General features: G+C 42.3%; 1 protein-coding gene across 1 annotated transcript in view; it reads right to left on the minus strand.

Annotated features, from left to right (window-relative positions):
• Positions 1-26625, minus strand: part of LOC128484491 (solute carrier family 12 member 9-like) — a 97837-nt gene that overhangs the window by 14681 nt on the left and 56531 nt on the right. Inside the window, exon 9 of the mRNA XM_053460899.1 lies at positions 25545-25669. Within this exon, the coding sequence (XP_053316874.1) occupies positions 25545-25669 (125 nt within the window). The remainder of the gene's footprint in view (positions 1-25544; positions 25670-26625) is intronic.

Below are 26625 nucleotides of genomic sequence, written 5' to 3' on the forward strand. Positions count from 1 at the left end.
TATGGTGCAAAATAGCTGTTTTGCACACTGGGGCACAGTCATGATCCCCAAAACTGTTGCCACAAAGTTAGAAGCATAGTGTTGTCCAAAATGTCTTGGTTTATCACCTTCAGCTCATAAAACGTTCTACTGGATGAATGGGAGAAAATTCCCACAGAAACTCACAAAACAATTCCCACAGAAACTCACAAAAAAAAAACAAATCTTACAACCACAGATGGACCCCACTGGACACGGCCACAGAGACTACTATGATGTATTGAAGGAACCATCTAAGACTCCTAACATGTCATACACACAAGAACATATCCACACACTTAAACACTTGAATAACATACACACACATACACACAATGGGTTAAACATGTGTTACAGGGAATCATAATCTTCCCTTTAAGTACGACATGCCTGCTCATACACACACATATGCACTGCTCTTACGCATGCCTGCCCACAAAAACACACGTATACGCTGCAATTGCCTGCACATACACACTTGCCAGTACTCACACTTATGCACTACCCTTATACACGCCTGCCCAAACATACATAATCTGCTCACAAACACACACACACGCCTCCCCATAAATATACACTGCCCTTGCACATACTTACAAAGACGTATACACTATAAGACAAATACACTCCTTATATACACACATATACACAGCCCATACAGACGTACACATATACACTGCCCATACACACGTACACATATACACTGCCCATACACACGTACACATATACACTGCCCATACACACGTACACATATACACTGCCAATACAGACGTACACATATACACTGCCCATACACACGTACACATATACACTGCCCATACAGACGTACACATATACACTGCCAATACAGACATACACATATACACTGCCCATACAGACGTATGCACATACACGCACATATACACAGCTGCCCTATACAAATATGCCTGCCCAAGTGCCCATACACGTACCTTACCATATGTATATGCACACACAAATCTACCATCAGACCCCCCACCTTCGTTCTCCACATCAGACCCCCCCACCTTCGTTCTCCACATCAGACTCCCTCCCACCCACCTTCATTCTCCACATCAGACCCCCCCAACGCACCTTTGTTCTCCACATCAAACCCCCCCACAACCTTTGTTCTCCACATCAGACCCCCCACAACCTTTGTTCTCCACATCAGACCCCCTCCCACCCACCTTCATTCTCCACATCAGACCCCCCCTAACCCATCTTTGTTTTCCACATCAGACCCCCCCACAACCTTCGTTTTCTACATCAGACCCCCCCCACAACCTTTGTTCTCCACATCAGACCCCCCAATAATCAACCACCCACCCACCTTGGTTCTCCACAAATCTTACCTTTTCTTCCTTCTTCCTCCTTTCTGCTTTCCCTTCCTGCTTCCTGCTTTCTGCTTCCTCCTTTCTGATTTCTGTTCTAACTTTCCTTCTGTTTGCCGCTCGCAGTCTGTGCAGTGCGGCTGCGCACAGCTGTTTCTGCTGAGCGCCGGGTCTGGATATAATCGTCATATCCCGTCGCCCCGGCGCTCAGTTACAGACAGCTGGTGAGTGTGACCTTAATACAGCTGTAGGACTGGTTGGGGAGATCACGGATTTCCCTAACCAGTCCTGCAGGCTGCAGCTGCCAATCGGTCCGTCCCCCCCGGTTCCTACGCCCGTGCCCCTGCTGCCGGGGCCCGATTTCGGGCGGCCCCTTGGCTTGGGGCCCCCTGCCACCGGGGCCCGGTCGCAGTCGCGACCCCTGCGACCCCGGTAGTTCCGCCACTGTATAGTCACCTAACACAGTCTATTACAGTCTAATGCTTTCATATTTTCCTCACTATTGCTATATGAATACCCCACAATATGTATTTGCACGTTCCCTAAAAGGATGCATCATCTAGTTCCCTAAAACATAATATCACACCATTCTCAGGCTGTAATGGATCAAATTCTCATAGCCCTTGCATTAGGCAAACAATGTATGGTAAACCATATGTATAGGTACTACATGGCACCCACACCAAAAAAATATTTGCCACACTGACTGCAGATTAGGGAAAGACTGTGAGAGTCAGTGCACTTTTCCCTCCTTCTGACCCCACCGTGAAATTGAGAGGTCCTCTCCCCCGTAATCATGCCCAGATTCCCTTTGTCTCCTCATTCACTAAGCTATACCTCACTTTTCATTACTCCCTGTAGTTCAGGTATAGATCAAATAAACAACACATGAAACAGCACTTGCATGTATAGATCAACTGAATAAGACACACAAACCCTATATTTGCAGATATACATAAATAATATATGGAAACATAGCATAGCAAGTATAGATCAACACATTAACACACAAACCCAGCTTTGAATGTATAGAGCAATTCAAATTCACACGTGAACTCAGCGCTGAAGGTATAGATCAAATAAACAGAATCAGACATACAAATCCTGTATTTGCAGGTATACAATAATAATGTATGGAAACATAACATTGCAGGTATAGACCAGCAGAACACACAAACCCTGCATTGCAGGAATAGATCAACTGGAAATCGAAAAATGTAAACTCAGCACTGAAGGTATGGATGAAATAAACAACACATGAAAACAGCACTACAGGTATTAATCAACCGAATAAGACATATAAACCCTGTGTTTAAATAATGTATGGAAACATATCATAGCAGATATAGATCAGCAGAATAACACACACGCAGGTATTGATCAATTTGGAATTCACATAAAAACTCAGCATTAAAGGTATAGATAAAACCCCCTAAATTACAGGCATAGATCACAGGTTGCACACCCCAAAGCCAGCCCTGGTGTCCACACTACCCATATAGAACCTGACCAGCACTCAAATTACACACATAGCACTTGCCATATTTGTCCCCAAACAGCCCAGCATGAGGCAACTTTGTCCCCAAATAGCCAGCCCTGTGCCATCTTGGTCCCCAAGGCTCCAGTAGAACAATTGTGCCCGATCTCACAATTGCTCTGCTGGATAAATAGGCAAAAATTCCTTGCAGAAACACTCCAAAATCTTGTGGAAAGCCTACCTAGAAGAGTGGGAGCTGTTATAGATGCAAAAGCTACATATTAATGTCTATGTATTTAGAATGAGATGTCATAAAAATTCCTGTTGGGGCCACCCTGGAACATCAGGGTCTGGGCCCCGCTATGTTGACGTGGATCGATGCGTTGTATAGTAAGCCCACTGCTCGCATACGGATTAATGGGGCCTTGTCGCCCCCGGTTGCTATCGGGAATGGCACTAGACAGGGCTGTCCCTTGTCTCCGATGCTGTTCGTGCTTTCTCTTGAACCATTCATGGAAGCTATTAGGGCTAATGCTGACATACAGGGTTTTTGCTCAGGGTCGGTGGCTCTTAAGGTGGCAGCATATGCCGACGACCTCCTCTTTGTTGTTACTAATCCTAGTGTTACCCTGCCGAACATTTTGAACGAGTTTACGCTTTATGGGGCCCTGTCGAACCTGAAGATTAATTATTCCAAGTCCGAGATCCTTAACATTTCTGTCCCTCCCGCTCGGGTTCCGTCGCTTCAGGCTAGTTTCCCTTTCCGGTGGTGCCCGGAACGGATGCAATATTTGGGGGTCTGGTTGACCGCTGATCTCGCGCACCTGTACCAGGCTAACTTTGTGCCGCTGCTTTCTGCTATGACTGCGGATCTCCGCAAGTGGGCGCCCCTTTTCCTTTCCTGGATAGGTTGGGTTAACGTAATCAAAATGAATTTGCTCCCCAGGGCTCTTTACCTGTTTCAAACACTGCCGATCCGCTTGCCGCGGGTTTTCTTCACTACGCTCCGCTCAGTTGTGACCAGATTTATCTAGGGAAATAAGGGCCCCAGGCAGAAATTTTCTCAGCTCACTCGCCCCAAATCGCGGGGTGGGCTGGCTCTCCCTGATTTTCAAAAATATTACCAGGCTTCCCACTTGCTGCGAATCATTGAGTGGAATATCTCGGGGCCGCTGGAGTTGGGGGAGTTGAGGGGGAGGGTGCTTCATGCTCTCTGGGGCCCTAGGTTTGGCTGTGGGCTGGAGCGGCATCCTTTGATCTCTGCCACTCTGGCGGTCTGGAGGCGCGTGGGTCACTTCCCTCGGCTCTCCACGTCGCCCTCTCCCATGCTGCCCCTCTGGCGGAATCCGGACTTTGCGCCGGGTCAGGCCCGGGGGGGCTGGCGTTCCTGGGGGTCCCGCTGCAGGTTCGTCTGCACTGTCTTTTGGGGGAGCGGGATATTCTGCCCCTTTCGGACTTCCATGCACAGGGGTCCCCATCCTGGTTGGACCGATTCACCTACCACCAATTGTCCCATTATGTGTCCTCTCTCCCGAACCAGAGCTGCCTCTACAGGGGCCTGACGGTCTTTGAGTCGCTGTGTACTCAGCCGCGGCCGCCGGTTGGGGCCATCTCCTTGCTCTACAGCTTGCTGCTGTCGCTGTTTTCTGACGCGATGCCTTCTTTCTGTCGCTCCTGGGAAGCTTCCTGCGACATTCGACTTACGGACGCAGACTGGTCTAAGCTTTTTACCCTTACCCACCAGAGCTCTAGGGCTACCAAGACGCAAGAGACGAACTATAAAATCCTGACTCTTTGGTACCGCACGCCCGCAAGACTACATGCTATGTTCCCGACTGTTCCCGACGTGTGCTGGCGTTGTGGGGAGGCTGTGGGTTCCGCGCTTCATATTTGGTGGGCCTGCCCTGTTATTCAAGTTTTCTGGCGGGAGATCCACCGCGTCATCTCTGAGCTCTCCGATTTGCCCCCTCCCTTCCAGGCTTTTCCTATGCTCCTGCACCACACTTCGCTTTCTGTTTCCCAATTCAAAAAGTCCGTGGTTCGGCATTTGCTTGATGCTGCGAGATGTCTTATTCCTTTGCATTGGAAGTCGGATCGTCCTCCGTCTTTGCAGGAGTGGATCTCTAAGGTGGAGGAGATCAGGGTGATCGAGGACCTCTCGGCTTCGTCTCTGAAACAAAGGGACGCCTACACTGCTACTTGGTTTCACTTGGTTTTTTTGCGCTGTTCCCCTTGTTTTGATTCCTCCCCCATCCCTCCTTCCTTTCTGTACCCCTTTCCCCTTTTACTACAAAAATTTGAAAACTCAAATAAACATTGGATTTTGAAAAAAAAAATTCCTGTTGGTGTAATGGTCAGTTGTCCCAATACTTTTGTCCATATAGTGTATATAGGCAAGTGATAGGCACGGCAGGTATACTGTACTGTCACACAATGGACACCACCTACTGACCATTTATGATCACTAACTGGAAAACAAAGTTTTTGTTTCAACAAATCAATTATATAACTATCTAGATTTTCCAAAAGCTGCTACAAGAGTTGTATTATCTCTCCATCACAGTAATATAATTTTCAGAAGAGCTACATACACTGTTAGCCGTAGGAAATTACAATTCTGCAGTCTTGCTCACAGTTAAACCACTAGCCTGAGTGCAGAGCACACCACAGTTTGCTTTTCTCCCGCAATACGTAATAATACTGCAATTCACATGGTGTCTGATAATAAAAACCCTGATTTGCATATTTCAGCACCAGCCGTGCTTGCAATAACCTCATGATTATATAATTAAGACTCATCTTTAAATCAGAATTTTTTTTAGTCTGGATATAATTTAAGCCTTCTGTGTATTTTTTGTGTCTGCACTGCTGAGCCAGAAAGACAAATGTTTACTCTACGGTTGCTATTATACTGTCTTTTTTCCCTTTTATTTCACATAGTACCTGTTTATTCGATGCTGAGGAACAGGGAAAAGTTGTATAGTTTACATTTGTTCACATAAGGTAGCACTGGCAGCGAAGAGGTGGACAGATCAGCAGGATCATTTTTGTAGGGTTTGAGAACTTCCCAATCACTGGCTTGCACTTACAGATCAAAGCGATGATGTTCTAAAGCTTTTAAAGAAATTATCTCCTGTGGTTCTCACAGGTCCATAATCAAGAGTTCCATGGGGGGTGTGAGACTTCTCAGAGTGAGTATGGTCCCTTCCTGCTGGGTACACATTTGGCCACTCCAAAACCTAGCAAGTGAAAGAGAAACCAGCAAGAAGAAGCACAGGTCCTGCTCTAAACTATATCCCATGCCTGGGGTCCAAAAGACTTTTCAGTTTGAGCAGAGCCAGTCTGACAAAGAGAAAAAAAGGCCCAGGGGCCTGCTAGTAAGGGAAACCCACAATGACTGGCAATTGCACACAGTATTCTGCTTAGTTCATGAATGTGTGTGTTGTGGGAGGAAACATGAAGGGTGGATGAGGTGTACCAATGGGCAAACCAATGAAGGCTGAATCTGGATCAGGCCAAATGTCTGACTTTGCTTGTCATTTGATGTGAATGATAAGACGGGAATTGATAATTATTGGGACGAAACCAAAGACCCATTTAATCCGTAACTTAGACTGGGTGAGGGGTAAAAACAAACCTCAGAGGATGGCGTGATCTGATTTTTTTTTTTAAGTACATTGTCTTCCTGTTACCAAACCATGTGCACAATGAATGCTTGTGCAAATGTAAACCTGAAATTATTTCAAGATAATTTGGCACAGTCTCTCTCTCAATAAGAGTCCCATTGTCCCCTCATTCGGTGTTCTACAACTCTCTTTTCCTCTCCAATGTAATTTAGGTATAGATCAAAAACCCTACATTGCAGGCATAGATCACAGGATGCACAAAGGCCAGCCCTGGCACTCAGATTACACATAAAGGACTTGCCCTAGCGCCCAGATTGCACTGTTTATCTACCGTATATTCCGGCGTATAAGACGACTGGGCGTATAAGACGACCCCCAACTTTTACAGTCCAAATATAGAGTTTGGACTATACTCGCCGTATAAGACTACCCCTCTACCCAGCGTACAACAACCAGCCAATCACGGCAAGCGATGTACCTTACCGGTGATTTGCTGGTTGATTTGCTGACATATACATACATGCACTGCCCTTACACACACACACACACACATATATAATATATATATCTATATATATATACCGTATTGGCTCGAATATAGGCCGCACTTTTTTCCCCCACTTTAAGTTTTTAAAGTGGGGGTGCGGCCTATATTCGGGGTCTAGCGCCCGACGCCCGGGACATGCAGTCCCGGGCGCCGGGCAGGCAGCGGGGTTAAGATACAGATCCCCCGCAGCGGTGCAGGGGACCTGCATCCTTCTCCCCGATACGCTCAGACAGCCTCCCCTGCCAGCACTTCCCACGGGGGGGGGTGCCGGCACGGGAGGTTATCTAAGCGTTTTACCTCTGCCCACCCCCGACTTACCGGAGCAGACTCCCGGGTGTCTTGCGGGGCCGGCGGGAGACATCTACGCAATACGCGTATGCAACTTCCGGTACCGGTACCGGAAGTTGCATACGCGTATTGCGTAGATGTCCCTCGCCGGCCCCGCAAGACACCCGGGAGTCTGCTCCGGTAAGTCGAGGAGGGGGGGCAGAGGAGGACAGCGGCAGCGTATCGCGGGGAGGGAGGACAGCGGCAGCGTATCGCGGGGAGGGAGGACAGCGGCAGCGTATCGCGGGGAGGGAGGACAGCGGCAGCGTATCGCGGGGAGGGAGGACAGCGGCAGCGTATCGCGGGGAGGGAGGACAGCGGCAGCGTATCTCGGGGAGGGAGAACAGAGTGGCAGCATGTTTTTTTTGGTGCTTTTTTAAAGAAAAAAAACTTTTTCTTTAAAAAAGCACCAAACTTTTAGGGTGCGGCCTATATACGGGGGCGGCCTATATCCGAGCCAATACGGTATCTACACATATGCCTGTCCATACATACACATTTATACACTGCCCTCACCACACACCCCTGCCTTTACACACACATGTATATGTATATATATATATATATACACACACACGTATCTATATATATATATATATATATATACACACACACGTGTGTGTGTGTGTGTATATTTATGTATATATATATATATATATATATACACACACCAGTATATATATATATATATATATATACACACCAGTGTGTGTGTGTGTGTGTGTGTGTGTGTGTGTGTTTATATATATATATATATATATATATATATGTATATATATATATATATGTATATATATATATATATATATATATATTTCTCCCCCTTTCTCCCCATCTCTCACCTTATCTTCTGTCTTCTTTCTTCCATCCAGTTGTGGTAGCCCGAGGTCTGGCACTTCAGACCTCGGCTTCCCTGCTCTCTAATCACTAGGCGCCGGCTATTGATGCCGAGCGCCGGGACATGACATCATCCCTGCGCTCTGCATCAATAGCCGCCGCCTAGTGATTAGAGAGCAGGGAAGCCGAGGTCTGAAGTGCCAGACCTCGGGCTTCCCTGCTCCCTCATCACTACGCGCCGGCAATTGATGCCGGGCGCCGGGACATGACGGCATCCCTGCGTTCGGCATCAATAGCCGGCGCGTAGTGATTAGAGAGATTGGTGGCTTCGTGGGAACCTCCGGCTTGGTAAGTACCCGGCGTATAAGACGACCCCCCACTTTTAAGAAGATTTTTTGGGGTTAAAAAGTCGTCTTATACGCCGGAATATACGGCATCTTCTTTCTCTTTTTTTCTACCCCTTCTCTTTGATCTCCCTTTTTATAATCTCTCTTCTTTCTCTTTCCTTTTTCTCTCCCCCCATTTTTTAAATTCTTTTTGTTGTCTTTATTTCCCCACCCCCTTTCTCTCTCCTCTTAATCTCATCTGGTCCATGTGACATTACCTCTCCCCTTTTGTTTTACCTTTCCCCTTTATCTAGACTCATCTAGACTCTTCTTTATCTCTATATCTCTTATTTTTCTTTATTGCTCCCCTTTGTCCACACCAATCCCCCCCCTCATTACCTCGGCCCTTTATCTTTTCTTATGTATGATCTCTCTGCTTTTTCCTATCACTTACCATCTCTCCCCTTTCTCATTACTACACCCTTATCTCTATTTCTCCCTTATAGCTTTCTCTTCATCTCTCCATTTTCTTACTATCTCTCAAGCAGTGTATGAACACACCTTGTGCTCCCTTTATTTTGGGCTGGATAAAGGGAGATCCATGATCTCCCCAACTAGCCTTGCTTCTTCAGAAGAGGCGCCAGCCCCGTGCGCACATACATTTTCTTTGTGTGCTGGCTGGAAACGAGGGAACAATGCTCGTAATACATTCTGATTTCGGTTTCATAACATATAAATGTGAGGAACGTTATTTGTGTTTGTCAGTTCTAAGTAAACACTTAACTGTGAGGTTTTATGCTGGGACACCTAAAGATTTGTCCATAACTGAAATGTTTAACCGCTCACTAAAATACTAAATGGGAAATCCCAATAAACCTGTCCCAAAAATCATAACTGTGCATAAATCACAATAAATGCCTTTGCTTAAACACCAACTACTTCTCATTTTACAGGATTGTGTTTCAGTTCCAGTGTTAGTATAGTGTGTTAATGAAAACTCCTAAGAAGTAAATTGGGGATAGTCAGCAGGTTACCATCCATGTACGATTAGGATACATCTGGGCTGCAATGCGCATCACTCCTAGCCACCCATTGCTGTTCAGATCCAAGCACAAATGGTAAATGAAGACAATAATGGACATTCCAGCTGAACACTGATTGAAAAGCAACAAGTTACAAACATGAACTGTGCATCCGTCTGTCCCTGGAAAACCTTTCCGCTATCTAAGCACAATATTTTCTGTGTATTGTGTCCTTCTGTCTGTCTAAGTCATTGTCACATTTGCTTTCATTTCATTTTTCACCACCATGAAGCTGCCTGTTTCCACCTCAGATGTGGCTCCACACCAGAGTGGTGCTCTAGGCATGCATCTTAATAGGAAAGCTCTTAGCAAATTGTTATTGTTGTTATTATTAATAATCCTCTTTAGAACAATGGCACCTGGAATATTATCCTCCCCTTTTCCATTTTTCCTGTGCTCCCTTAGCGACAGCTCTTGTTCTACTGTACGACACCTCAGCTGGAGCCCGTGACATGGTGACAAGCAGGGGCTGACTATTAAGAACATAATTGCAGAGGAGGCAAGTGGCATTGTTAGCTGTGTGAAGGAGGTCTCTTTTACAGGTGGGAGTTATGGGGAGAAAAGTACAGAGGCTAATACAATACTTTAACTCTTTCAGCCAGATGCCAATCAAGTTGTAACAGCAAAGGAACCACATACAGGGATACAAAGATCTAAACAAAAGCGAGAATGCTGGAAAACAAGGTAGGCAGAGAACGAACATCCCCAAACAAAGCCCAATTCAGTAGACTGAAGAACAAGAGTAAGACACCTGGCAAACATAAGCTTTGGTGAAGGAGCAAAAGAGAGTTAGGTACATGGGAAAATGTGTCAGCAGTATGCAACTGCCTTTCACGATTTACCTTGTTTAAAGGAATAAAGGAAAACAAAGAACATTTTTCAATGGCACAGTATAGATTTCATATATCATTTAATTTAGGGATTAAATCAAATAACATTGCAGAAGACTTATAAAACAGTAGGGCCTAATGAAAAGGACCATGAGGTTGTATATAAGAAGGATTTGGGTGTAAAGGTTTGAAAAGTCATCATCTCACTATAGCAACAAATGAAATGGTTCAGTCAGCATCATCATTCCATCGGTTGTTAGGTGATACAACCACTTTTCAAACTTTGCACGAAAATCAGTTTTTATACAAATAGCTGTGATATTTTGTTGGTTATTATGCTGTTTCATTCCCCCCAACAAAGCAGTCATGTAATAGAGTAATGTCTAGACTGGGGGGCATAGTAAACCACTTGTGATCTGTTGTTACTATGTGGGCCACCTGTTGGGACAGTCCTAGAATGATGAATCCCTGAGTTTAGTACATGAACTGGTGAGAAAAGCTGTAAGAACAGTAGCTGAACAAGTCAATGGTGTAAAAAACCTTTTGTGCAAGTCACAATATTTGCGATTTAATAATATTATTAAAACATAGGCCAATATCTTCCTGAAATTATGTTAATAGAGTAGAGGTTGTAGCCGTATTAGTCCAGTGGTGTCAATATCATATAACAGATGGAATAAGTATCTTGTGATAATACCTTTTTTATTGGACTAACAGAATTTTGGAATGACAAGCTTTCGGGAGCTCTTTTCCCTTTCTCAAGAGAAATGTTTTAGACTTGAGAAAGGGAGAAGAGCTCCCAAAAGCTTGTCATTCCAAAATTCTGTTAGTCCAATAAAAAAGGTATTATCACAAGATACTTATTCTATCTGTTATTTGATATTGAAATTATGTTATAAGAGTGATTAAGAGTCATGCATCATGCTGTTATGATTAAAGTGGACTAATTTGATCCTCACTCTATAACACTAAAAATCCGATTTACATCTTTCTTTCTTGACACTATTTTTCAAGATTCTTAATGTTGTATAGATCACAAAGTTCACACCTCAGCATCCTTAACACTAATATTAATCAAGACTCAGGCTACCTACCTCTTTTGCCTCAGTTCTTAAAAACAACTTGAGTATAGTATAGGGTAGAGTACAAATTAACAATATCATTCTCAAGATTGTAAGCTTGCGAGCAGGGCCCTCTTCACCTAATGTATCGGTTTGTCTTATTATTATTATGTCAATTCTCGTCTTGTCATACCCCTTAAATATATGTATTGTATTAAGCGCTACGTAAATTGTTGGTGCTATATAAATAAAAGATAATAATAATTAAAATTTATAATAACATAAACCCCTGTTAAGACATACTGGTACAGAGGGACTGAGGCAAAATAAGAGGGACTGCTCGGGTAAGGATGATTTGATTGTAAAGAGGGTCATGTGGAGGTGTAATTGGCACAGATGTCAAAGGTTGGAGCAACAGGTGTGTTTGTATTAGGAGGGTAAATTGTTTGCTTCTCTGAATATGCGTTTTTTATTGAGCGTTAAGTGTTAGAAATTAGAATAAATGGGAGAGTCTAAGAGAACAAGCTAAGGAAACCAAGGAACTATGACATTCACCACATAGTAAGAAGGACTAAGGTCCAACAGCTTAGGTTAAGTTTTAAACCAGAGCCGAGCCAACACCTAAAGCATTACATCTATCTACAATAGCGACGTCCTTTTTTTGTTATGTATTAGTGCTTTTAGCGCTGGGATTTCTTTCTATTTAATATGTGATATATATATAGGAGATGGTATACTCAATGGCTGTTGAGTTCTATATTTGTCAATTTCTATTTGGTGACATTGGAGAAAGTGCTACACTTTGTAAATATCTTATCCATATAACTTGCTAGAGATCGCCAGCATACGCATTCTGTGTGATACACTGAAAATATTCTTTAACTGAATTACATCCATCACTCCTCCAGTTATAGCCAAACCTTTATTTATACTCGGTGGCCCAGTACTTTGAGATGCCACTGGTCCCTCATAACATGCAGTGGCCAGAGATGGGACTGGTCCACCCATATCAGCCAGGCACAATATTTAGATAGACTACTCCTAATATTTATAACTCTTTGCCAATCGTGATTGACACCTTCAATAATATAATAATAATAAGCATAATAAGCATAATAAGAAGACTCCATGTTCTCAAATCCCATATTAACGTACATTATTCTGATGTATTCTGAATGTGATGTTTCAACACAATTACGTAAATCACTCTGATAAGTTGTTTATAATTCAGGATTTTTTCCTTTTTTCCCCATGTGTTTAAAGTCCTTTTTGGACTTAAAACTACAATATGAATTGTTTTAAATCAAACATAATGTTTTACTGTGTATAAACTCTCTTAACCCCTTAAGGACAATGGGCGGTCCTTAAACACATTGAAAACAATGCATTTTGAGCCCGTACATGTACGGGCTTTGTCATTAAGGGGTTAAATATACCGGTAATAATAATCAAAAATACAAGCATGTGCTTCAAACTAAAGAAAGGTCTTTTCTATGTAATAATTATCAAAAATCAAGTCAGCCTCTGTGCTGCATATGAATTACCATGTTTAAGAACAGCCTAAACTGAAGCACTGTATGGAGTGATGTTAGGCAACGACTTACTGCGGCAGTGTGCCAGATGACCAATATGGGCCTGGTGACTAGTGAACCTAATCGATAACCCAAAACTGAACAGTCGGCATAGCTACAATAATGCTTGAGATTGCCTCTCTAGGTGTATCAATTCTATGTCTCAGGCACATACTAGTTCTAAATCAAACATTAGAGTATGCTTAATCTCCATTTGTCATGATTTCGTTACGGATAGCGTGCCATAGTGTCTCATTATATGATGGCACAGGACAGCTGTCTTTCACGTACCATTTTCACTCATTGATATTGGCTTTTATGTGGATATGTGTGGTAATACACACTTCTCCTTATGTAATGACATTCATTTCTTGTTTAATTGACTTTTCAGTTTCCTGACAGAACATCTTGCAGCTGTAGGGTTAATAATATGCTTTACAGTCTTGTTTTCCCGTGACTGCAATATATCATCACTATATACGATAAAATACGAATGCGCTCCGCTCTCATCTCCCTGCAGGTGAAAACACCCCCTCTTTCTAAATACGTACCTTCCTCACTAATATTTCCTAATCATAACATGCAGCAGGCAGGGCCCAGAGCTGGTAATTACCATTACAATCAGCAGCCCCCTCTATCATTAATACATCCAGCTGGGGAAAAGTACACATCACTTAGAAGCCAGGATTCTCTTCTGTTGCTTGTTCCTGCCCTCCATTACAGGGACAGGGGGGAGAGGGGACAGGGGGGAGAGAGGACAGGGAGTGGAATGGCGTTATAAGTGGCGGAACGCGGGCCGTCTGAATGTTTCTTCTTGCTGCCTATGGGGAGTGCTATATAAATGGAAATACATATAGTTTAAATAGTACATGATATCTGCACTCATGGTGATATTATGATGCTCCTTTGAAGAAGCCTCTACAAGCTCACAAAACAAACCTTACAGAATAATCACAAGTAAAATTACTATTTAATCTTAAAACTGAGTCCTGTCCTTTGCAGGTAGGACAAAAATCCCCAGGGAAACCTCCAGGCCAAGTATTATGGGTATAAGAAGAAAAGGGAGGAACACATCCGTAGATACTTTACAAAGGGGGAGAAGTAATTATTTGAAAAGAATGCTAGGACCTCCTTTCCACTGCACAGTTCGATCATCTAACAAACAAATATATAACAAGCACATCAGGGTGGAAACCAGACAAAAACAGGAAATTATTCCACCTGTATGCTCTTTTCATCAACTTCTCTGTCTATTTTGGCTAGCATCAATGGGTGCTTCACAATACAGACAATCTGTCAAGAAATGGCCCATTCAAGAAGGCTCAATAAAGAAGAGGATGTACCCAAAGAGCTCACAGTCACATTATACCGGTATATAAAAAGAAAAAAACATATGGGAACAAGAATGAAAAACCGAGGGATGATATTCCCAAATATGCACTATACATCATACTTTTCAACACATCTACGCGGATTTAGTTTTTGTCTTTTAGCGATTTTAACATTCCATGTTACTTTATGAAAATCTAATCTGAGATAAAACAACCATGGTCTTTTTTTCAATAGCCACTTAAAATTCCTTTCTGGTGCACTATAGTGAAAGTATTTAGGTAACTATATACTGCCATTAAAAAACACCCTTCAAGCCATATTTTTTCAAACAGTAAGAAGACAAAAGTTAGGAGACCATAGCCCAAACTCAGCCAGTCCTTCTTGCCCTTCTCTTGTTTCCTTCAAAATGTGGTGCTCTAGGTAAGTGTCAGATAGTTATATCTATTGATAGCATGGTATGTACAACTATATGTAATCTGTGTGTATTAGAGAGGGGAAATTGTAGCGTGGAATGAAATGTCCAGACATGTTAATCCAGGCTCTGTGTAAACCGTACAACATATTTGCCTAGAGGTGAAGAGTTAAAATAAGTCCCTATCATGCTTGGTAACGCATATGCCTGACTGTTAGCATCGTGACGAGGCTCTGATTAGCTCCTGAAAGGCAGCAGGGACATTAGCGATGAGCTGGGCTGGCAGGTAGGCAGAGAGAGGCGGGCAGTCTGTTTGTGGAGGGAGTAAAAGCTGTTATTTTCTCTAATTGTTGTTTTTGCAGAAAGGTAATTAAAATCCCTTTTATTTCACACGTCAAGGACCACAGCAGTGGAGGAGAATGAGGCTCAGCCAGTTGCTTTTCTTCTCAACAGGGGAGCTGGGAACATGTTTTGCCAGCCAATGTCCGCCACTCCTTGCTTCGTCTCCTTTTTTAATGTTGCAAGTTGCCGATTAAAAAAAAAACTTAATGGAACTCAAACTAGAATGTTATGTCCTGTCTACCCATTGTACAGAGCTACAGAATTGGATGGCGCTATATAAAACAATAAATAATAATAATAATGCAACACTACCTAGAACAGAGCTGGAATGGAATATATGGCCTCCTCCTCCCCAGTCGATTATTACCTTTTATTTATACTGTATAGCACCAATAATTTACACAGTGCTTCATTCAATACATAAATTCAAGGGGTATGACAAAACTAGAATTGACAGACTAAGACGAATTGATACATTATCGGTTAACAATCTCCAGCATGATTCTTAGACTGCTCTTTTTACAATGAATAAAAAATATATTTCTAATTGTATACACTAACATGAAGGATATTCTAACAACACTATTATAATATATAAATATTATTTTAATCCTTGGAATTAAATATAAGGTGCCACTAACATTGATTAATTACTGAAATAAAAATAAAAGAACCCCCCTAAAATATAAAGAGCTAAGTTATAGATGTAATTGTGCATAGCGTTAATTAAAAAAGAGATGCTACTACTCTTAAACACTCGGATCTGAGGCTACGACAAAACTACATTAATATCCTTGCCGTCATGTGTAATGCATATTTTATGATCGTTCCTGTTTAAAGGTGGACGTCTGGTTACAAGAGTATTTTCAAATAAACTCCATAGGCATTCGATAAACTGGCAGGCTCTGGTGCAATGTCACCACCAATAACCAGCGACACGTATTCTAAAAAGAAAATTACTCTGGCAATCATATTTAGAATATGTTCCCAAAATATTGCAAATATTGTTAACAATATTTCTAAAGTTGTTGAATTTTTGTTTATAATTAGGAAAGTTGTGGCAAAGAACCAAATGGTATATGTACATCCAAACATTCTGAATATAGAGCATGTGACTGATGTGTCAGGATGAACAGTTTTATCATATGGGTCATCATTTGGGATGCCATAGCAACACTGTTAAAAGTGCACACTTCAGTGAATGGGTTACAGAGGATCTGCCACCTATTCATTAAAACACACTTTCCTGTATACATGTATATGTTTTTGTTACAATACTTTTTTTTTACTATATCTCATTATCATTTTCAACTTGTCTACTTTGTTCATTTTTATCCTGCCACCAATTGGCTGCTCGAAGCAGCCAATCAGTGGAGTGACACAACAGACCACAGAGGAAGTGTTTGGTGATAGATCTGGAGATGTAGATTCTTGTTACGGTAAGTCATTTATATTCTTTTTTGTAAAGAATTTGATATTGAAGTACGCTTTACATCAGGCAGACTAAATAGACCAAATGGTTCTTACCTGCCATTAAATTCTATATTTCTAACTTGCTCCACACAGTGATTTAGGCAGCTGATTGTCAGGCCTCCATGGCGGTCTTTCTGATCCACAATATACAGGCTGGTTTAAACTTTGCCCATTCCATGAATAGTTATCTCCTTTTCCCCACCGTGGCTTATTCTCCCCACTGTGGTCTGGCTCAACACAGAGAGGGAATAGATATCTCTGGGGAAGATATCTCTTAGATATGATTTATTATATCTGTGTATCTATCTTTAGAAAACCAGCAAAACATACCTTTTATACGGTAAATGTGGCATCAGTGCCACTGCCACCTTATACACAGTTTTAAGGGAGATTTGTAAGACTTACTGAAGTAGTATTGAAATTGTTGAGTGATAATTTAGTTAGTATGTGCGTCTCTTTAACATATAGTCTGGCATGTACTTTCTGTGATTTACCTCAATGTTTCTGCCTGCTGGCAATAGTAAGATCACATGTACCATTAGTAATCATATGTAAGAGATTTTACCAGCAGCACAATTTATCCATTGTAACAGATTTCAATGCATACTGAAACAGATGGTCACAAGCCGTTGACCACAAAACCACTGCTTTATACATTACAAGTCGTCTCATAAAATGTATTATCAGCCCCATAACCTGGCTTCTAACAGTAAGCTGTGTTCCCTTTAAAAGGAAACATTTTACTTTCCTGCAATGAAGCAGACATGCAAAGTGATGTAGTCACTGTATATTGTGACAATCTCTTTTTGCTAAGGGCCACTTTTTGGATTGTAAAGCATGATCTTCTGGAGCAGTAAGGCTCAGAAACAACACAAGATGCAAAAAGTTCTTGTTCATGCTCTTGTTATCTCCTGTCTTGGCTACTGTAACTCTGTCTTAACTGGTCTCCCTCATAGTAGCTTTTCCCAACCAGACCCAGCTAGGCCAGTCTCTGGAAACCCTCCTCCAGATAACGCACACATGTCCACATAGTGATGCCACAGTTAGCTCAGGGATCTTCTGTCAGGGCCTCTCTATACCCTGGGAGCACAGGGCAAAGTCTCCCTGAGTCTGTTGGTTAAGAGAGTTTCAATGTTCATCACCTGAACCTGTTGGACTGCACTTCCAGTCTGTTCAAAACAAAGGAGGATTGGCCGTTCTGGTATATATGATTCATCCAGTGCTTGCACACAAAATGCCCTGGGGCTTTCATTAATGTGTGCATTCTAGGGAGATTCGGTTTTTAAAAAAGGGCAATAAGGTGGTTAGGCTGACATATACCCCTACTGACAACTCAATGATGTGGCTTCACATTTAATTCTTATATGTCCATTCACCATTTCCCATGGTGAAGTTTCATAACAAAATTAAATATTGCTAATGTCTAACAATAACTGATATTTTTAACAGCCAGACACAATTGATCATCCCTTCTCAGTTTGCTATAGTTTCAGATGCGTCAAGCAGTCCTAAAAAAGTCTAATCTTGCCCATCAGTTTTAAAATACCAGCAAGGCTTTATCATTAAGGAGACTGGACAGCAGTGGTCTTTCAACAGTGGTTCACCTCACGGTCCTCAGTTGATCCTTTATTATGGCTTCTCCCCAGCCACATGATTGGAATTTTGATGAGGAAGAATATTCTATAGTGTGTTTTGGGGTATTTTTTTCTAAGGATTATAAAACGACTCTCCAAAATTTGAATATTATTTTAGGAAAAAAGAAAGCCCCAATATAAGACTACCCTATAGCAAAAAAGTTTTACTAGTAAATATGTATTCAGATGTAAACTTTTTTTTCATATTTAATAAAAACTATAATTGAGAAAAATGTATTCTTGCCACTCTGCACCCCCAGACTTACTGGTGTCTAGTTGGGGCAGCCAGTCGACGTCTGTGCAATGCGCGTAGAAATCTCTGCTGCTGCCCGCAACTTCCACCAGGGCTTCTATGACGGAGCACCGGAAGGGCATGTCACGCCGGCGCTCCGTCATTGAAGCCCCGGCGGAAGTTCCGGGCCCAGCAGAGAGGAGGATCAAGGTCCCCTGCATCCGGATCTTATTGTTATAGTCAGACCTCTATTTGAGGTGGGATTATAAAATGACCTTGGATATAAGACGAGGGAGGGGTAGTTTTCAGAAATAACCTTGTCTTGTATTGTTCTGAAATAACATTGTCTTATATTCAAGAAAATATGGTATATATATATCCTAGATTGTGTAAAACATGCACATACACACACATAAATAAAGTCACCCCCCACTGTATTTCCCAATAGACCTGTTTACCAATCAATGCATATTAATACCGAACGCCCTAACATATTGATGCTATAGGCCCCAGGAGACCACAACGCTGATGGCTTTTCATTCATAATATTGTTATACTATTGATGTTCTGACTGGTTAGGGCTGCAGTGAGGATCAATAGGAATCTATACATTATGTTATTTGTTAAATTCAATTTCATGAAACCTGTGCCTTCAGATATGCAATCTCATTAACCCGTTCAAACCCACAGAGGCTGGTAATGAAAGGATTAAAAGTCACTGGTAATAAGCTAATTTATGGGGAGATTTTCAGCAGTCTCCCTCTGTAAAGATTTACAAATGGTTTAGCATATTAATCTAGAAATGGTTATCATCAAGAGAAAAGCATTCATTACTTCTGCTATTTATCACTGGAATATTGCTCAGTTTATATGAAAATCCCATTTTATTGGAACCCAGTTTAAGGCACATCATTCTTAGTAAATATGGGATATATGTAAAAGTAATTATTCATATTAATGACTCCAAACTTTAGTGACTGCAGTATTTATTTGTATTAGTTTCAAAATATTTAGCTTTATTCCACATTTAAGTAATAAATATGACAATTCTACAATAGCAAACATTTGTTATTGCCTTTAAAAAGTATTTTATTAATATAAAATGATCATACTCGGTTCAAGTGTCTATAGCTGGGTAGCACCAAATACACATATTATTAAATACTACTGTAAGTACATGTGTTAGCACTTAGAGGGTTATTCCAGCCTACGCATGTGATGGCTGCATGGTCTCCTTACACTTTCTGTTGTCTGTTTTGCAAATGCATTGGGGGGATTCTGCAGAACACCCATATGCATTTGCCCCGTTCCCTACCCCCTAGCTACTTTCCATGCAAGACATTGCATACTTATCACAAGTCAGCTCCAGCACTGGCTCTGCAAACGCAGGTGGAGATGGTCTAGTATGATCCCCATGTGTATGTGTTGAGGTTTACTCCAAAATGCACAATATTTTCTGCTTGTTATCACAAAACTAGTAACATTATTGTTTGTTGGGAGATTAAAGCAGCAAAGGAAATCTAATGCATGCTTTAAATGATGAAAAAAGCCTTGCAGAGTACTCCTTGTACAGGCGCCGCCATCGAGATGCTCGTCCCCTCTTTTGTTAATTAACATTAATGGAAAGAAAGGAATCTCTGGCAGACTGCCATGGAAATCAGAGGCACATTGGGAAAAGTTTCATAAATTTCACGTAAGTATCAATTTCAGTACTTGCTGTCAGGGGAGGAGTATATTTGTGGATGTTGTTTGAAGGGCAAATGCAATAAAAGACAGAAAATTGCACAGTCAGAAAGGGAGGCGCTGCCAAACCTAAGCAGGGGTGAAAGGAAGGGGACACCGTGCTGGCCATGAGGGGCCTTGATGTGCTATGAAATAAATGCTCTTTGTTGCAATCAGTATTGGAGGTCTGGTAAAATTTGGAATTACAATAGGAAACGACATGGTTAAAATGCACGACTTGAATGTCTTCAATCCCCTATATCAAATTACGATATTCTCTCTGCTTTCAGAAATAGACGTGTTAATGGTTTATTTTTATAATTTAACAAAAGGCAAAGCGAGTGAACAGGAGTGACCACCCATTGCCTTCAAAACAGCATCAGTTCATCTAGTTAGACTTGCACAAAGTCAGGGATTTTGTAGGCATATAGTTATACCAAACATCGAGTCTGTCAGGGATTACAGGAAGAATGTAAATCCACAGAAGAACTAGCTGTCTGGAACAACCTACCTACCGAGTTCCTTAAAAAACTGTGTAAGTGTACCTAGAAGAATTGATGCTGTTTTTAAGGCAATGGGTGGTCACAGCAAATGCTGGTTTGATTTGCATTTACTTCTGTTTACTGACTTTGTATTCTTACTTTACATCATTTTTACACCTGTCTAAAACCGTAACACAGTACTGATGTATATATATATATATATATATATATATATATGTATATATATTAGAGCTGAAACAACGAATCGATAAAATCGATAATAATCGATAACGGAAATCGTCGACGATTTCCGTTATCGATTAATCGAGTGATCGATTCGTCGTTGGAGCACTAGGCTCCTTTTACTTACCTCCGCCAGCGTTCCCCGCTTCTGCTCCACGCTCTGCAGTCTCCTCCTTCTTCAAGCTACGTGACGACGGATGTGACGCGCGTCTACTATCAAGTTTGAAGTTGGAAGTGGAACAAGTTCGTAGCGGAGGTAAGTACTCTTTATGTCTATTGTCTGTGCGAATGTTTATGTGCGAGACTGGGTGCACGGCAGAGTGTGAGTGTGTGTGGGTGCGCGGCAGAGTGTGTGTGTGTGGGTGCGCGGCAGAGTGAGTGGGGGGTGCGCTGCACAGGTGGGGGGGTGCGCTGCACAGGTGGGGGGGGTCCGCGGCACAGTGGGGGGGTCCGCGGCACAGTGGGGGTGTCCGCGCCACAGTGGGGGGGTCCGCGGCACAGGGGGTGGGGGGGCAGGGGATGCAGGGCAGGATGTGAGTGCAGGGCAGAGTGGGGGTGGGGGGGCAGGCCAGGAGACTGGATGCAGGGCAGAGTGGGGGTGGGGGGGCAGGCCAGGAGACTGGATGCAGGGCAGAGTGGGGGTGGGAGGGCAGAGTGGGGGTGGGAGGGCAGGGTGGCAGACTGGGTGCAGAGCAGAGTGGGGGTTGGGATGCAGGGCAGGGTGTGAGACTGGGTGCAGAGCAGAGTGGGGGTTGGGATGCAGGGCAGGGTGTGAGACTGGGTGCAGAGCAGAGTGGGGGTTGGGATGCAGGGCAGGGTGTGAGACTGGGTGCAGAGCAGAGTGGGGGTTGGGATGCAGGGCAGGGTGTGAGACTGGGTGCAGAGCAGAGTGGGGGTTGGGATGCAGGGCAGGGTGTGAGACTGGGTGCAGGGCAGAGTGGGGGTGGGGGCACAGTGCAAAGGGGTGGGGGCACAATGCAAACTTGTGCGCTGGGTGCAAAGCGCAAACTTGTGCTGGGTGCAAACGTGTGCTGGGTGCAAACGTGTGCTGGGTGCAAACGTGTGCGCTGGGTGCAAGCTTGTGCGCTGGGTGCAAGCTTGTGCGCTGGGTGCAAGCTTGTGCGCTGGGTGCAAACTTGTGCGCTGGGTGCAGGGGAAAGTGCTGGGGCAAGTGCAAATATGGGTGCTGGGAAAACTACACTGCAATAATATTTACACCAAACTTATTTTTGTATTCTAGCTGCAAAGAACACCGTACATTATAATAAAAATGGCTGAGGGTTCTGGCAAGGCAACCGCTGAAAAAAGTGTGCGGCCCAAGTCCTCTAAGGCATGGGAGCATTTTACTTTAAATGCTGCAAAGAAGGTTGTAACCTGTAAAATATGCAAAATGGAGCTTGTGTGGCACGGAAGCACAACCGTGATGAACGAGCACATGAAAAGGAAACATGTGGGCTTCACGGAGGAAGGTGAAACATCAGGACGGTACGTTAAACCCAAATGATAAATTGAGTTACACAGAAATAGCTTTTTCTGCATTCCACTACCAATCATATAATCTATAAATCTATTAATTAATATATTTTTTTTACTTTCAGGAAGAAACAGCGTACCATGACAGATTTTGTGCAACGAAATCCCCAGTGCACTCCACAACAAGCAAAGCTTATAACCGATTCCATTCTGAAAATGCTGGTCACTGACATGCGACCACTATCCATGGTTGAAGACCAAGGATTCCAAAGCATGGTCAGTGTACTAAACCCCGGATATACTCTTCCCTCAAGAACTCATTTCACCAAACTAGTGGAGAGGAAGTACCAAGAGGCATTTCAGAATGTGAAGGATGCCATCAGGGCTACTGACTGCAGAATTGCTTTTACAGCAGACATATGGACAAGTGTAGCTACTGAGGCTTACCTTGGCATTACATGCCACTATATAGGGGATGACTGGAAGCTGTCTTCTCTCTGTCTCACTACAATGCCTGTTGAAGACAGACATACAGCTGCAAACATCGCAGAATGGATAGAGGAGGTCGCCGCAAAGTTTGAGATTCCAGATAAAAAAATAATTGCCATTGTACATGACAGTGGTGCAAATATTGTGGCTGCTGTAAAAATCCTAGAGGACAAGCATGGGTGGGCCAGTATTCGCTGCACTGGCCACACATTACAGCTGGTGATCAATGCTTCGTTAAAGCACTCTGGAATTCAAAGAGCTGTTGGTGCTGCAAGAGGACTTGTTGAGCATTTTAAAAAAAGTGAGCTAGCCAGCACTAAGTTAAAGGAAAAACAGAAGCAGATGGGTACGCCAGAGCACAAACTTCTTCAGGATGTAAGTACTAGATGGAATAGCACTTACTATATGGTCGACAGACTTATTGAACAAAGGTGGCCCGTAACTGCCACTCTGTCTGACCCATCTGTTACTCAAAGGAGCAAACATTATTTGGAGTTAAAGCCAGAACAGTGGAATCTTCTTGAAGAACTTTCAACCGCACTTAAGCCTTTTGAATGCGCCACTGTATTCATGAGTGGCCAAGAATATGTAACTGTATCTTCCATGCCTGCACTTGTGAAGGGGCTGTTAAGGTCCAATGAGGTTGCCTGTTTTGAATCATCTCCCCTGAAGAGCTTGCAAGCCACAGTAAAAGACCAGCTTCAAAGCAGATGGAAGGGGATCCTTTTTGGAAACATCCCAAACATTGTTGTTGTTTCCTCTGCCCTGGATCCACGATTTAGGAGACTGAAGTTTTTAACACCAGAGCAAATTATAACTGTACAGGCAAAAGTGCAGACAGAGGCGCTGGCTGTAAGAAGGGTGATGGTGCAGCAGGAAACAACCTCTTCGCCTGTAGCGACAGTTGACGTGCCCTCAACATCTGCTGCTTCTCTACTTGACTCACTCCTTGAGTCTGGGGGCAGCAGTGAAGAGGAGACTAGAGAGGGGAAACTTGAGGAGGAGGATATTCATACTCAAGTACAAAATGAGGTCCAGGCTTATTTTGCAGAGAGGCCCCTTGCCAAGGAGAGAAACCCTTTGAATTGGTGGAACACCAACCAACAGAAATATCCTACCTTGGCAAAACTGGCAAAATCCTACTTGTGCATCCCAGGCACCTCCACTCCATCAGAGCGCCTCTTCTCTGCTGCAGGCAACATTGCTTGCAAAAAGAGAGCCTGCCTCAGCCCTGAGCATGTGGACATGTTGACATATTTGCATTCTAATGCAAAGTTTCTTGAACAGTAATAGTCCACCTATTTTCAGAATGTTTGGGATTATTTTGTTTCATAAATATTGTGTTTGGGTTGTTGTATTTTGAAAATATTGTTTTTTATTACATCATAACAAAATAAGAATGTTAATGTAAATTTTAAGTTGTTTTTTAACATCTAGTTCATAAAATTATTTTAAATAAACGAAAAATTTGCATATTGTTTTTTTTTATCCGATTAATCGATTAATCGAAAAAATAATCGGCCAACTAATCGATTATTAAAATAATCGTTAGTTGCAGCCCTAATATATATATATATATATATATATGTGTATATATATATATATATATATATGTGTATATATATATATATATATATATATATATATTGAATGGGGTAGACTGTAAGCTTGTAAGGCCAGGGCCCCCTTTACTTCTGTACCAGAATGTCTTAAAGGGTGTTAATGTTACTGCCAGATTCTAAATGCTAAAATGATAATGTTGCAGTCTCTTCACTTCTAACAATGCTACAGAATCTGCTGGTGCTCCATAAACAAAATTTAATATAACGGGGCGGTCAACCCCAGTGAGCCTCTCCTGTTATCTGTGCTTATGCAAACTCATACTTCCAAACAGTCTAGGTTTTTTCACAGGACAATCTCAACCTACAGGCATTGTATCACTGTCCTGGGCATACTGGGGGGATCATAGTCCGGTTGGGGAGATCCTCTGAACTCCTGTGACTGCACCAGAGAGCGGTAAAATCAATGGCGGTCTTTGTTGGTGCAGCATAGATCTTAATTGCAGCTCCGACATGGCCACTTGGACACTCAGTAACTGGGTGCCATGAAGTGGCTCTACCTGTAAGGCAAATGTGTGGACATGGCCCTTGATCCTCCCCACCTTTTGCCACACACCTCAATGAAATGTAGTGGGGTATGCATAATGAATGCTGGGTTATTTCTTAAAAGGTCACCTCAGAAACTGCACAATGAATGTTGGAGAGCCAGCTGAGCCCATTCTCCTTGGAAAAACCTACCAGGGAGTGGCTCTTTAGACACATAGTAAAGTTGATAAATAGAAATCAAACCGCCAGCAAATTGCTTCAGTGAATAAATGACTCTTGTGTAATAATTAGCATTCCGTTAGCATTGGCGGGCTTTCACGTGATGCTTTGCTTTGTCATCCAACTCCTGAAGCAGCCAGAGTATTTGAAGGAAGTAATTATATTGTATAGTTAATATGGGCAAATAGGACATCGGATTGTAAATCATGTGCATAGCTGTGTGATGTTGGCTATTAAAAACGGTGTCCTATTATTTAATTAATGCACAGGAGACACAAAATGCTTAAATACACACAAAATCATATTCTACATAAGACTAAAAACTAGAGAGCAGCATTCTTTTTGTGATTTACCTGAAATTCGGTGCAGAGGCCCATTCTAGTGCCAAACAAGCCAGTCCTACTGCTGCGTAGACCAACAAGAAGAAAATGGTAACAATGGCAGCAATGGTGTTTAGTTTCCCTGCAAACAAAACCATCTGCAAGATAAAAAAGTAAGTAGATTCGTATAGAACATTTGAGATCTGAATATCGTACAGCCTGTGATATTCTTATTACTTTGATTATAAAATTAGAAAAATGGCGGCCATTATCTTTGCCCCTTCTTATGACTCCTCCATTAACCTCGTACTAGGATATGATAGGTTCTTCTTTAGAAGGATGTAAAGGATATGCCACATAGTATAATTGTAAATTAGAACAGAGTCAATGCTGAAACCTGTCTTAAAGCAATGTATCAAAACACTGTTTCATATGTTATATGGAATCAAAGTCTGCAATAACCATTCTAAAAGGTAAGATTTAATTGCCCCTCTGCTATATAATCACTCGCAGCTTGATACAAGGCGGATAATAGAAATGTATGAAAGAACAAGCTAATCTGGACGATGATTCACCTTCAGTACTGCTGGGATGATATGTGATCCTAAGACTGATCGGCTCTATTTGCTTGTTCTCAGGATTAAGAAATAATTATTCCACATTATTTTATGATCCTTTGACACATTACCACAAACTTTAATTATCAGAAGCATGGTATGAAATTTGTAATTTATATTGCTAAAGTTTCTGTTAGAAACATATCACAATTTTCTGATCACAGGAATCTGTAACTTGGCAAAAAAGATGAAAAAAGTCCCCAAATGGCATTTTGTTACCACAACCCACATTCTATACACAACATAGCGTTAATAATAAGCACTCTCTTGACATTATTAGACCTCTCTGCATGAAGAGGTTATAGTCATGTTGGTACCAGAGAAGAACGCAGTTTGTGATACCTTCTAGTGAACCAACATTAACAAAATAAGCTGTCTAAAGATTATGTCTGAAAAGAGACCTTTGATGACTTGTAAACTTATGTGATTACATCTTATGCTATGGACTTGGTCTACAAACTTCTCAGGATGTTTTTTTTTTACTCTGAGAAAATAAC

The sequence above is a fragment of the Spea bombifrons genome, chromosome 3 (genome assembly GCF_027358695.1).
Source record: "Spea bombifrons isolate aSpeBom1 chromosome 3, aSpeBom1.2.pri, whole genome shotgun sequence".
NCBI classification, from domain to species: domain Eukaryota; kingdom Metazoa; phylum Chordata; class Amphibia; order Anura; family Pelobatidae; genus Spea; species Spea bombifrons.